The sequence below is a fragment of the Stigmatopora nigra genome, chromosome 6 (assembly GCF_051989575.1).
Source record: "Stigmatopora nigra isolate UIUO_SnigA chromosome 6, RoL_Snig_1.1, whole genome shotgun sequence".
NCBI classification, from domain to species: domain Eukaryota; kingdom Metazoa; phylum Chordata; class Actinopteri; order Syngnathiformes; family Syngnathidae; genus Stigmatopora; species Stigmatopora nigra.
In genome coordinates, this window is record NC_135513.1 from 14,376,059 (window position 1) to 14,390,171 (window position 14,113).

The window sequence follows — 14,113 nt, forward strand, 5'->3', positions numbered from 1 at the left end:
TGGTAAGATTTTTATATTATTCCTAAAATTTTGACATAATTTATGTAGTATAAACACATACGAAAAGTGCTTTAAGTACAATTAATTTTAAATAAAATAAATAAACAAATATATATATATATTTTTTAGAAAAGACATTTTTAATACCTAATATACATAAGGTGAACAATAATAATGCATTTCAGTGAGTGCGAGACATTTTGGTCAGCTGACATGACAAGTGATGCTGATTGGTGGATTTTAAATATATTATTTTTTGTTTCTTTCCGCCATGACTCAACGTGAGTAAAGTAAGCTTTTTTTTGTCGAGTTGCTTGTTTTGACTTCCTGATTTCAACATAAAAGCGAAAGATGAGCATAAAAGCATTTGGTTTTGTTCGTGTGCAAAATATTAAGTGAAAATATTTCAAATTATATAAAAAAATAAAAACAGTACACTGAAAAGAATATTAAAATACACCAATTGCCAATTTTAACGGAAAATATACAATGAGAAATGACTCAAATTTGTTGTTATAGAGGAAAAATATCGGCAATTATATATTTTTTATTTATTGACTATTTTTTTAATATTGTGGAGAAATTTATATTTACGAGATTAAAAAATGTCCCTTTTTTATTTTAAGATAGAAATGATTCATATCCTTAAAAATAAAATAAGTAATAAATTAAAAATTCCAAAACGCTTTTTAATTTATGTAAAAAATATCCCAAAATTTTAAAATTCTAATAATTACAACAAAAAAGTCCTCGAGAATTTTATAATTACAAAAAAAAGTATTTTTTCTTTCCAGTGTACTTTTCCGAACATAAAAAGTTTACAATCACGCATCTTTTTGGTGCTCATAAAAAGCTCTTTAAAAAACTTGTAAAATTTGCATAGCTACATTATATAAAAACAAAAAAAAAAGTGAATTATTAAGTCATTCTCTGCCATTAACGACACTAAACGTCCAATCTTTCACATTTATGAATCTTCCAAAAATTATTTAAAGGGAAAAATCAGATTAATCCCAAAATAATTGGACATAAATATGGATTGGACGTCCATTACCGTCAATGGCGGACAATGAGGCCAAAGCGCGTTGGTGAAAAAGACAACAAAAAAAATCCCTGCGTGTACTTACATCACCTGATGCGCTTTGAAAAGTAAAGTTTTCACAGCGAAGAGTTGCACTGTGTATTTTTCATGTTGTTGATCTGAAGCTCCAATTGCTTGATGTGAACATCTCGTTGCTGGAGAAGTTCCAGAAGGCGCCGGATCTCCTCTTGCTGTTTGTGGAATTTGATGCGAAGCTGGCAAAAAAAAAAGAGTAGTAAAGTTAATATTTTATAAAAAGATGGTGGGTTTAAATGTCTAGAAATGTCTCATTCGTTGTCCTAACCTCGTTTTCCGTCTTGGGAGGCGAACGGAGGGATAAGTCGTCAACGCCGTTCTCGGCCGGTGAGCCGTCGGCGAATGGGTGCTCACGGGTGGTGTGAGGCCCTTTGTCGATGTTGCCGGGCGGGTCGTCGGGCGGCCGGCCGGGTTTCAGGGACATGAGGACCGGGCCTGCGACCAATTAAAATCGCTGTTACTACTGTAATCTAATCTAGTGTAATGTAATCTAATCTAATGTAATCTAACCTAGTGTAATGTAATCTAATGAAATGTAATCTAATGCAATGTAATCTAATGCAATCTAATGTAATGTAATATAATTGATGTAATCTACTGTAACCTAATGTAATGTAATCTAATGTAAAATAAATCTAATGTAATGTAATCTAAGGTAAAATAAATGTAAAGTAAAATAAATCTAATGTAAAATAAATGTAGTGTAATGTAATCTAAGGTAATGTAATCTAAAGTAAAATAAATCTAATGTAATTCAATCTAATGTAAAATAAGTATAATGAAATCTAATCTAATGTAATCTAATGTAATCTAATCTAATATAATTTCATCTAATGTAATGTAATCTAATACAGTATAATGTAATCTAATCTAATATAATCTAATGCAATGGTTATTTGTCTCCTAGTACCATGCGATTGTCCAAAAAGTCAGATGGGATTGTCTCCAGCACCCCTGGCGACCCTTGTGAGGATAAAGCGGTTCAGAAAATGAATGAATATTAAATGCTGACCTCTGTCCATGCCACCAAACCACTCGTGGGCCGTCAAGGCGGGCTTGTTGCCGGGCGTCATGGGGTAGATGTCCTCCTGGTACGTCTCCGACTGCGAATAGCGGCAAAGGGTGAAGCGGCGGTAAAAGCTTCCATTCGGGGGTGCCGTGGACTCACCCGGCGAGGCACGATCATAGACAGGGGCTCGACGAGGGACTTGATGGTGACCAGCTTGTAGAAACGGAAGACTTCGCACAAACTCACGTCCAGGCCTCGTTTTGGCATTACGCCTAGCGGTTAGCATCAAGTTAGCATCCCATTTTTTTTTATTGAATTCACCCATAGAAGTATTGACTCACCCATTCCTTTCTGAGGTAAATTGGAGCGGTACTCCGTCAAAAAGTGGATGTAGGGCTTTTCCGAGCTCATCTCGTAGTATCGGATGTTCCCGTCGCCCTGGAGGGCGCCATTTTGGATTCAGAGTCATGTTATAGGCCGGAGAATACGCCGGGAAAACTCACCTTCCCGGCCAGGTAGAGCATGTGCGTGTCGGGGTCGTAGAACGGGAAGAGGAACCCCGAAGAACCGTCAAGGTTTTCCTCCAATAAAGGCACGGACAGATCATCCTAAAAACACATTGTATGTCTTTTCAAGTGTGTCCACAAGAGGGCAGAAATGTGTTATTTCACTGTTTAGTGTTGACGAAAAAAATCCAACGTGATCTACATGACTGCTTCATAAATCTGGATTATGAGCATTTTTTTTGTTTTTTTTGTTTTGAGGAAGGACGCCTCTTGTGGACAAATGATGAATAAGGTTAAAAGGATATGATTATTGAGATTATTATGGAAATTTGTAGTAAGAGAGTGGAACAATACATTCTTACAATTCAACAAGTATTAAAATTGTACAAAAGAAAAAAGGGAAAAGACTAAAGTAAATTAAAATAGAGTGGGCTAAGTACGTGGAATTAAATAGTAAAGGGAGGAAATAATGTAAAGTAAAGTGGAATATAAAGGAATTAATTGGTAGAAAAATTAAATAAACTGTTTTGGAAAAAACATGGTAAATTAAAAAAAATAAATATCAAATCAACTTTTAAGTATGAATATTTTTACCCCAAAAAAAGCAATACCAGTCAAAAAAAAAATTGAATGCAGTTTTAAGATAAATTTAGAAGAAAAAAAACGAAAAAAGTGTAAAATAAATCTGGAAGTAACAAAACTGTTATGTTGTTTAAATAAAGTTAAACATGAAAAGATGCATTGAAACAAAGTGTAAAGCAAAAAAAAATGAGCAGGAAATGGCAAATCACTTTCAAAATAAGAGCGGTAAAAAGCAAAAGAATGAAAGACTTCCTCACCAGATCCCAAAGCGCAACCTGTCGATCATTCCACCTGGACGTCCCGGAAGTCAACAACTTATTGACGTTATCCAAAATCAGCACTTTGCTGGATTTGTGCGTCTTGCAGCTGCCTTCCTGACGACCCATGCATACCAGCTGTCAGAAGGGGCGGAGCCATGTGGGCGGGGCTTAAACACTCACTTGCAGCAACACTCCCGATCGTGGCTCCATCAGTCTCAGCTTCCTGTCCTTGCAGGTGGTTGCTAATAAGCTAGCATCGGCATTGAAGGACATGGACAGGACCACGTCGGCGTGGTGGCTTATGGTCCTTGCCGGGTTTTTGATGACCTGTTCTGGGTAGTCCAGGTTCCAGATCATGACCTGGAGGAGGAGGAGGAGTCAGATGGGTGTGGGTGGCCAAGGGGGCGGAGTTAGATCGTCAGACCTTGTAGTCGTAGGCTGTGCTGAAGAGGACGTTGTTAGCGGTGGGATGCCACTCGATGAGGCCCACCCGTCGACTGTGGCCCTGGAGCTCCTTCCAAGGCGTGGTCATGTTCTTCAGGAGTCCATGAGAAGGGATTTCCCATACTTTAACCTGTGTGTAAATAAGGCAAAATGTTATGGGTGGACTTTTTGACAGTTATTTTATTCAAATTTTTTTTTTGTCAGGGTCGCAAGGGGTGCCAGAGTCGGTCTTGATTTCTGGATGACCAAATGTGGGTGGGGCATGAGGAGGATAACAAGTCAAAGCTAGGCTGTATTTTTTGTTTAATCCACAGGTGTCAAAGTGGTGGCCCGCGGTCCAAATTTGGTCCGCTGCATCATTTTGTGCGGTCCGAGAAAGTAAATCATGAGTGTTTTTCTGGTTTAGGATCAAATTAAAATGAAGAGTATAGATGTATATTACATTTCCTGATTTTTTCCCTTTTAAATTAATAATTGTCATTTTTTAATCATTTTTTATGCGTTTTTAGTTCAAAAATCATTTTGTAAAATCTAAAAATATATAAAGCATAGCTAAAATAAACATTGTTTTAGCTCTATAAAAAACGGAATATTAAGGGATTTTAATCTAGTTTGTTTAATGTAATTTAAACTGGTGTTGAATTAGTGCACCACTAGAGGGAGCCAAATATTTACAGCATATTTTCTCCCCCTCAACTCTTATTGTTTTGAGTCGTGTCACTCCAACAAGTTTGGAATTCAATCAAGTCATTGTTTGCCATAGACGGCAAAGGACGTCCAATCTTTTTCTTTCAAAGCTATTCCTTGTTGTTTTGAAGTTAAAAGCTGATGATTGCATTCCTGAGGAATGCGTGGGACGCCTCCTGGAAGTACAAACGATCCCTCCTCCATGTGTCGAAGCTAGTTTCAGACGCGGTTGCGTGCGTACAAACCGTGGCGTCCTCGGAGCAGGAAGCCACGCAGTAGTCGTTAAAGGGATTCCATTTGACGTCCAGGACGTTGCCCCTGTGGCCAGAAACTCGCGCGTGGTGAGGGTCCACTTTACCCGTCTAGTGGGGGAGAAACAAGATCAGGAAAAATTAAAAAATAATAATATTGATAATAATAATGAATATATATATTTTTTTAATTAAATTAAATACAAAATTAAAATAAAAACATTAATTAAATACTAAAATTTAATAAATTACTAAATTAAATTACAAAATTAAAATAAATACTATAAATATAACATTAAAATAAATAAATTATATCTAAAATTAAAATGAATAAATTAAAAACAACACATAAATAAATAAATTAAATACAACATTTAAATAAGTAAATAAAATTCAAAGTTTAAATAAATAAATACATTAAATACTAAATTAAAATAATAAATTAATGAAATACAAAATTAAAATAATAAATTAATGAAATACAAAATTACAATGAATAAATAAATAAAATATACAATTAAAATAAATACATAAATTAAATACAAAATTAAAATAATACATAAATTAAATACAAAATTAAAATAAATACATAAATTAAATACAAAATTAAAATAAATACATCAATTAAATACAAAATAAATCAAAAATATTAAATTAAAAATAGTTTCGGGCGACTCACGTGATGGAGGGGTATAACCAGGAAAGCCCCGCCCCCAGAGCACTCTGTGATGACGGCGAGGAATCGTGGGTTGACTGCGCAGAAGTTGTTATCCTGGACGCTGCGTGTAATGGGCACGCCATCGTAGCAGTTCTCCTTGCCGGCCGCCTTGCCGTACACGTGCCGGAACTTGGAGCTGCGGTATTGAGGACGCCATGACATCTGTAAAAAAAATCAGTATCTAGTATCAATATACCAATGCAGTACAGTGATCCAAGGGTGTCATCATTTACTTCCCCAGGCCACATAAAATGATGTGGCGGACCAGATTTGGCCCCCGGGCCGCCACTTTGACACCAATACAGTAATCCCTCAAATAAACAAAAAAACACACAAAGTAGGGTCACCCCTATAATAAAAAAATAAAATATATATCCCGACAAGACATTTCCAAGTACAAAACAGTACTGAAGCGAGTCTTAGGGGCGTGGCCAACCAGATATTCAACCTGCCCCCCTCCCCCGATAAGTGAGTCCGGTAGGTCCACTGGGACCAAAGCTCTCTCGCCATTTCGCCTGCTAGCCTGCTGCCAACTCATGATTAATACATTTGAAAGTAGCTTTTGATGGACAAGACCTTGACACGAAGCAGCCGCTAACGTAGCATAAAGCTAACAACCTCCCACAAATAAACTCATTGGTGTGGGGTTGCATTTTAGCCATTTTTTTTACTTTACAGGCTGCCATTAACAGTCCTAGACGTCCAATTTATTTGAATTTGAAGTCTAAAATGACATTTTCTCCTTGATTTCAGAGTAAAAAAAGAATAGGGACACTACAATGTCTCGGTTTACACTCTCCTCTATGCTATATCACCCTCGGGCGGCCATTGAGATGTTGGAATGTCCCCCCACACCCCCGTTTTAGCTGCCACGGGTAAAAGCCGTCCAGGTAAACATGGCAGTTTTTTTGTTTTGTTAACGTATTCCGGAACAGCAGGTAAATAAGTCGAGTAAACTAAGAAGACGCTATTATTTAAATATGGCCACGGGTCAATCCGTCCGAGTGACTCCACCCCTTTTTCAACTGTCAGGTAAGCGCGCCCTGGCAAAAGGTTTAAGTTCGCAATCATTTGATGCGGAATTTGGAATTGGGTGGAATGGTTTGCCTCTGCATAGTTGAAATCGGCGATGTCATCGGCGGTTTGGCTCAATAGAAAACGGTGATAAAGAGTATATACACATATACATATACACACACACACATATATATATATATATATATATATATATATATATATATATATATATATATATATATATATATATATATATATATATATATATATATATATATATATATATATATATATATATATATATATATATATATATACACACACACACACACACACATTTATACACATTTATACACATTTATACACATATATACACATATGTACACATATATACATATACACACACACATATATACACATATATACATATATACACACACATATATACACATATACATACATATATATACATTCATATATATACATACATATATGAACATTCATATATATATACACATACATATATATGCATACACACAAACACATGTATATATTTTTTTAAATGACGAAATGTCATATTGAAATTGCCTTAAAATTCAGGTTCTAATGATAAAACTAGAGCAAGTGTCTCATTACTGGGCCCACATGAGAGCCCCTTAACGAAAAAAAAAACAAGGTGGCTATTTTTACACGCAGATCAAAAAAGTCCCAAAATAAACCCGAGACGCGTTCCTCGATTTTACGTTGTTTTTGAGCATGCTTTTCTTCTTCTCCATTTTTTTTTAAATGTAAAAGTAAGTCATAATGTAGCCACTCCTCTCTTAGCCAAACAGTCGGCAAGAGTTCAAAGTTTACATGCGATGTCAACACGGCTAGCTAAACGTAGCGCGCTTACATTGGGCTAAACCACATCAAGAACTCGGCCTTTCCGTGGTTGGCCACCATGCCTGAAGTGGGTGGAGCCTAACCATGCTAACTATGGGCACAAAGGCAGGAAACAAACCTAAATCGATGGCTACTATTTCATTTTCATTAAAAATCTTGCAGTTATTTATCAACAAGTGACTCAGAATTGCAAAAGTGAACCCAAAAATACATAAAAATAAGCATGAAATTGTTCCAAAATGAATAAAAAGTGAATATAAATGTTGAAAATGGCTTATGACATGACCTGGAATTCAACAGGAAGCGGACAACTATAAAAGAAACAGGAAGTGACCCAGATTAAAAAAATAAAAGACCTAGGAATCCAAAAGTGACAAGACATGAAATTGAATTTAGCCAAAATCAATAGGAAGTGATCCAGAATGAATAAAAAGTAAAAAAACATGACCCAGAATTGAGTCAGAATCCACAAGAAGCGGGCCAAACCAAATTGTCCACTTGGGTATCATTAATTCTAAATCAAAAAATAAAATATAAACTGTTTTTTTTTTAAGATTAAGCTCTCCAATATGGCCATTATTTGCAACAAAATATATTTCATATTTTATCTAATCCCAATTAATCTCTATAAAATATTTGACATTTTACCATTTTTTTAAAAGATCACGCAAAGGTCAAGACACGCCCAAACATTTTTTGTTTACCATCTCGTTATTGGTGCAAAGTTCACTGCCATTTTGACAAAAATAATGCAAGTTTGTGTCAAAATTTTGGACAAAATGTTGCGTCTCGTACGGGACAAAGTTTTTTTTGACACATTTTATGAGCGTTTTGAAGCCGTCAGGTAGTGTTTGCTCATAAATGAATAACCGGTGGCGGCCATCTTTTTTTGTCCATGATCAGATAACGTCTTTTTTGTTTTTTTTACATTAAAAGATGTAATGATTAACGTAGTAGGGCGTGTATTTTAGGATGGCGACATGATAACGCCACTTTTTTTTTTAATGTATTATGTCGTAGATCTGATGGCGTGTTTGTCATTTTTCAAAGGATTGGAATTGACAGATTTCGATTCATTCTTATTTAGAGACATTAAAATTTGTATAAATTCTGTTTTTGAGTGAATATTCTCTTGTAATTTTGATACATTTAGTCACATTTTTAAATGTCAAAAGGTATATATTAAATTATCTTTGCTTTTTTAACTCAAAGGGAAAACAATATTGATATTTTAAGTGTCAACAATTTTTTTCTTTATTTTTTTAAAGTTTTGATGAAAAAAAATATATTTTGGGCTAAAATAAACAACAACTAAATATTCAGCTTTTTGATTTAAAAAATGTTCACCTGAACGTTTTTTTCTTAAAAAGGAAACCATCATAAATGTAGTATTTTGTCTTTTGGTCAATAAGTTTTTCATCAAATACAAATATTTACTCCAAAAAATGTCTTAATAATCTAGAGTGACATATATATATTTTTGTCTTTAATTCGATTCAACCTAACGACTGAAAACTTTATTCTAGACGAGTTAGTCAGTTACTGAGGATTTATATATTTATATATATTTCAAATCAAACTATCATTTCCAAATGACACCATTGAGGAATAGCCAAGTTGGCACCAGCACATTTGACCAAAAATCGGCCACCCGATTCCCAACGTCGACCTCCCACGAAAGTGAACGAGAAGAAGACTCACCCTGACCGGAGTAGGGAAGGGGGAGAGAGGGGGCTCAGCGGGAAGGCCGGTCAGTCAGTATGTCCTTTGGGGTGGGGGGAGCGGACATGGACTATTATATCTCCGGGACGTCCACGGCCGCCTCATGGAGACGCGCTCGCCTTCACGTTCAGTGCGTGTGTGAACAAGTAGAGGCGAGACCGCTGAGTACACTCCCTCAAAGAGAGAGGGGGTGGGGGGGGGGGGTGGCATTAGGGAGAGGGAAAAAAATCATGCTCTTGGCACTTTTAACCCATTGGCTTACCAGTGACGGTGAGGGACGTCTAATTTGTTTGGAGTGTGGGGCTCAGCGGGGTCATTGGAGAGCCGTATTGGGAAATGATTCAGAAAGAATCAGATCTGATTGGGATCCGATTGGGATCCATATTGGCATCCTATTGGAATCCATATTGGATTCATATTGAGATCCGATTGGAATCCGATTGGGATCCATATTGGGATGCACATTGGGATGCACATTGGGATCTGATTGGAATCCATATTGGATTCATATTGAGATTTGATTTGAATCCGCTTGGGATCCATATTGGATCCATATTGGATCCATATTGGGATCCGATTGGGGTCCGATTGGAATCCGATTGGGATCCATATTTGATCCGTATTGGATCCATATTGGATCCGTATTGGATCCGTATTGGATCCGTATTGGATCCGTATTGGATCCGTATTGGATCCGTATTGGCTCCGTATTGGATCCGCATTGGATCCGCATTGGATCCATATTGGATCTGTATTGGATCCGTATTGGGATCCATATTAGGATCCAATATGGATCCATATTGGATCCATATTGGATCCATATTGGATCCATATTGGATCCATATTGGATCCATATTGGATCCATATTGGGATCCAATTGGGATCCGATATGAAAAAAAAAACGGAATACAAAGGTAAACGTGTCCCAGCACCCCTGAGACACTTGTGAGGATAATGACTCGTATCCAAAAAGACACCTCACGGCCATTTTGCCAACATTTGCAACCAATTTCCCCCAGACGTGACGAAACTCCAAACCGAGGAATTCCAGTCGTGAAATGAAAGGCCACATCCGTTCATTCCATCATTTTGACGGCCAAAGTACAGCATGTCAGAGTGATGTCATTGCTACGCCCGCCAGTTACCTACGCTTAGCGTGCCCGTGCAGCGCTAGCCGAGATGACGTACACATGATCTCATCGTGCCTGAAAAAAAATGGCGGCCAATGAGCCTACACTAAAAAAAATAAATGATTACAACATTTGATGTGACTATACAGAGAACATACATATTTGCCAAGTCAATCCCCAGACTTAAACCCAACAAAAAAAACCCACAAATCCCAAAATCAAATTAAACATTGAAACGTCCATCCCCATTTGGATGATCTGGCTAAAAGCTAACCATGGCGACCGTCGCCAAGGTGAGTTTCACTTTCCGTGGCTCAAGGGCGGGCGGGCGGGGTTAAAGAAGGGGCGGGGATTATCTTGGTGGGTTTTGTACACCGACTCTAGGCCTCGTTGGTAAACAACACTAATCAGATCTCCTCCATCAGCTAAACGCATTAATGTGCCGCCATACTCCACATAGAGGAAGCCGCGGCTAACGGCTTCGCTAATGGCGATCCAGCATCGCTAAACGGGGAAAAAGGGGGCGGCGCCGAAAGATCGGGTTTCGCCGCCATCGACGTCAATGCGGAATTGACTAGGGTGCTTTCACTTGCTCTAGAAATACAAAAATGGAGATTATCTTTGTAGTATTTTGTTTTTATTTGCAGTAATCCGCTGGTAATGTCACATGGCCCAGCGGCGGATTATTACAAATACACTGGCGCAGCTGTCAAGTTGACGATGACCTGGTGGGTGGCATCAAAAAAAAGGGGAATAAAAATATTTGGAATCCAAATCTGGCATTGAAACATAATTTTTTGGGTAAAAGAGGAGATGAATAGGCCACAATTTCATATGCTTTTAACTATTTTAAGACATAATTCCTTATATTTTTTCTAATTTTTGTGTTTCCTCACATTTTTCATACAAAATTGGGAAATTTTGATCAATTTTAAAGGGTTAAGTTGGTAGTTGTGTGAGGACTGTGGAGCAAATTAGAGAATTTACATATAAAGTACACTTCTACTTACTAAATATTCAAGTTATGAAAAAAGTTCTGGAACCAATTAATTTTGTAAGTAGAGGTATAACTGTACATATCTATAATTATCAATAGAATATTTTGTTTTTAATGTAAAAGTCAAGATTTTTTTAGCGATTAATAAATATAATTATTGCAATTTTTATGACATAATGATAGTTATTGGTTCCAATTGTTATGCCATTAATCCTTAGATATAAATTATTGGCCTATAAATGGATTATTATTGTCGAAATTGAAGAAAATGCAAGCCCCCAATATGGATCAAAATAATTTATTTGTTAATTTATGGACATATTATCAATCAAAATGACATGCTAACAGATTCCTAAGTTAAATTAGTACTTATTTTTACATCTGAGTACTGTTAACATATCACCCAAAATGTGAAAATTATAGTTTGCGATGGCATGTCTGCCATTTTGACAAGACGGGGGGATATCTTTCGCATTTTCTTTTTTGCTACATAGTTACATATACGCGTCATAGTTTGGACAAAGTTGAAGTACGTAAAGTGTGTTGACAGCCCAGTTTAGGGGATGTCTTGCGATTGGCGGGATGGGCCGTCCTGACGATAGAATTGGAATACACCGAGAGTGTCCTAACACCTTTTGACTCATTTATTGCAACAAAAAAAAGACATGTCGGCACTGGTTTGTAAAAAAATGTCCTGACTCAGGGTGAAGCTTGTCTAACACTCTTTGACGAACGTGTTCCAACGGATGCCCGCGTACGACTTTTCGCTAGCTTAGATTTTGGCCCCAGAATCTTGAAACACAAGGTCAAAGGTCAAGTGGCTTTTACGTAAGGTTAAAGTTCAATTCTACAAGTCATGGATTTGATTAGATCCATATTGGGATCCATATTGAGATCCAACAGGGATCCATATTGAGATCCAACGGGGATCCCGATTGGATCCAGATTGGGATCCAGATTGGGATCAAGATTGGGATCCATATTGAGATCCATATTGGGATCCATATTGGGATCCGATCAGGATCCGATGGGGATCCATATTGGGATCTGATGGGGATCCATATTGAGCTCCGATTTGGATCTGATTGGGTTCCGTAATGGGATCATATTGGGATCTGATTGGGATCCATATTGGGATGATTGGGATCCATATTGGGATGATTGGGATCCATATTGGATCCATGTTTGGATCCGATTGGGATCCATATTGGGATTCAATTGCGATCCATATTGGGATCCAAAAGTTCAATTCTACAAGTCGCCCAACTCAACAGGTGCGGTTTTGGTGAGGGGCGGAGTTGAAATGTTAGCTAGCTCCTCCCACCATTAGCGTCGGGTCATTAGATGGCGACGTGGTTCGTTCTTTTGTTTTTGGGATTTATGGGCGTGAGGCGGAGGGGGGGTTGGACGCACAACGGGGGGCCGTTAAGCATCTGCCCTGCTAGTGGTGTGGCAGAAAACAACCCCGCCCCTCCCTGTGGCGTGGAGAGAATGGATGGAATTAACGTGTGGCGGGATGACCTCGGCGAGCAAGTAAATGTAAACAAACACTTTTTTACTTTGGTTAATGAGGCGTTCAATTTTTCAACGTGGGTGGAAGGCATCTGGGATATGCTCCAGCACCCCACTTTGTTTTTAATTTGCAAATACATATTTTATTGCCCATCACAGATAACATGTTGACAATTGGATGCAAAATGAGTGACAAGGTCTACAAGAATGTACTAAACACCTAAAAAACATAAAAAATATGAAGAAAAAGTCGAATTATTGCACTTAAAGTTATTAATAAACTAATAATTTTGAGAAATGTACATTTGCCCAAACTAACCTTTATCTAAACTTCAATATTATCAAAACAATTTCAAGATTCTTAAGCTAAAGTAAGATTTTCAGAACTTCATCCAAATGATTAAGTTAGGGTATGGAAATCCAACGATGGCCTGATATCACCTTACCCCCCCCCCCCCCCCCCCACACACACACACACACAAAAAGTGAAATGTTATCTCAACCAAAAATGGCTGTCTAGCAACCTCAAAACACTTTAGTTTGCCTTTACCAACGTGCTCCTACTCTTGGACATAATTTATCCTCAGATTATATTTCTAAAAATATAACGGGCTTCGTTTAAAGTTGGCAGGTGCACGTGTTCCGCCCGGTTCGTTTGGACCCAAAGTGCTTCGTAACAGCTGCCAAGATGTCGTCTTCGTCGACAAACACGGCGGAGGAGTACGAGTAAGTACTCACCTTTATGACGGTCATGCGGCGGACAGCGGAGGACAGCGGCCGCCCCTCCCGCGGATGGAACCGTGGAAAGCGGATTCCCTACTAGCGGAGAGTCGGTGTCATCCCCCGGTGCTCGGCGGTGCTACGCGCAGAGGTGGCCGGGAAGCTTAGCGTACCAGGCGGAGGGAGGATGAGGGAAGAGCCCGGAGGGAGGAGGGACGAAGGGGAGAAGAACTGGGCGAGGCCTTTTTCCTTTTTTTTTTGTTGTTCACTCAAACAATAATTGTTATCAATTATTCATTCACTTGTTTTAAATAAATGTGGTATAAAACTAAAAAAAAAACATGGAAATTCTTTCAGAATAAGGAACGAAATGCAATTTAAATATGATAAAATTTGTATTACTACAACTCTAACATAAAGCAATGCTACATTAATAAAATTAAAGAATAGTTTTAATAGTAAGCAATTAAAAGGTTTGCAATTAGGACTTAAAATATGTTGTGGAGAAAAATACCATTTTTTTTGGTATTTAAAAAATGGATTTCAATACTTATGG

The 14,113-nt window shown here is 37.6% G+C and overlaps 1 protein-coding gene across 2 annotated transcripts; it reads right to left on the bottom strand.

Annotated features, from left to right (window-relative positions):
• Positions 1-119: 119 nt before the first annotated feature.
• On the bottom strand, positions 120-13,729 carry coro2aa (coronin 2Aa). 2 transcript variants are annotated; one of them, XM_077719632.1, is made up of 12 exons: positions 13,576-13,729; positions 5,536-5,736; positions 4,851-4,967; positions 3,899-4,048; positions 3,655-3,834; positions 3,472-3,588; positions 2,630-2,734; positions 2,468-2,564; positions 2,286-2,398; positions 2,130-2,220; positions 1,386-1,552; positions 120-1,296 (listed from the first exon to the last, which is right to left on the bottom strand). In XM_077719632.1, the coding sequence occupies exons 1-12, from the start codon at positions 13,588-13,590 to the stop codon at positions 1,159-1,161; spliced, it is 1,491 nt and encodes a 496-aa protein (XP_077575758.1). In that variant the 5' UTR covers positions 13,591-13,729; the 3' UTR covers positions 120-1,158. The 2 variants fall into 2 exon arrangements, with proteins under 2 accessions (XP_077575758.1, XP_077575759.1); XM_077719633.1 differs by lacking the exon at positions 13,576-13,729 and adding an exon at positions 9,178-9,339.
• Between the last annotated feature and the right edge of the window lie 384 nt (positions 13,730-14,113).

Coding starts and splice junctions, on each gene's coding strand:
- coro2aa (XM_077719632.1), bottom strand. Junction 2,565..2,629: donor TGCTCTACCTGGCCGGGAAG/GTGAGTTTTCCC, acceptor GGCGCCCTCCAG/GGCGACGGGAACATCCGATA. Junction 2,221..2,285: donor CTATGATCGTGCCTCGCCGG/GTGAGTCCACGG, acceptor CGCTATTCGCAG/TCGGAGACGTACCAGGAGGA.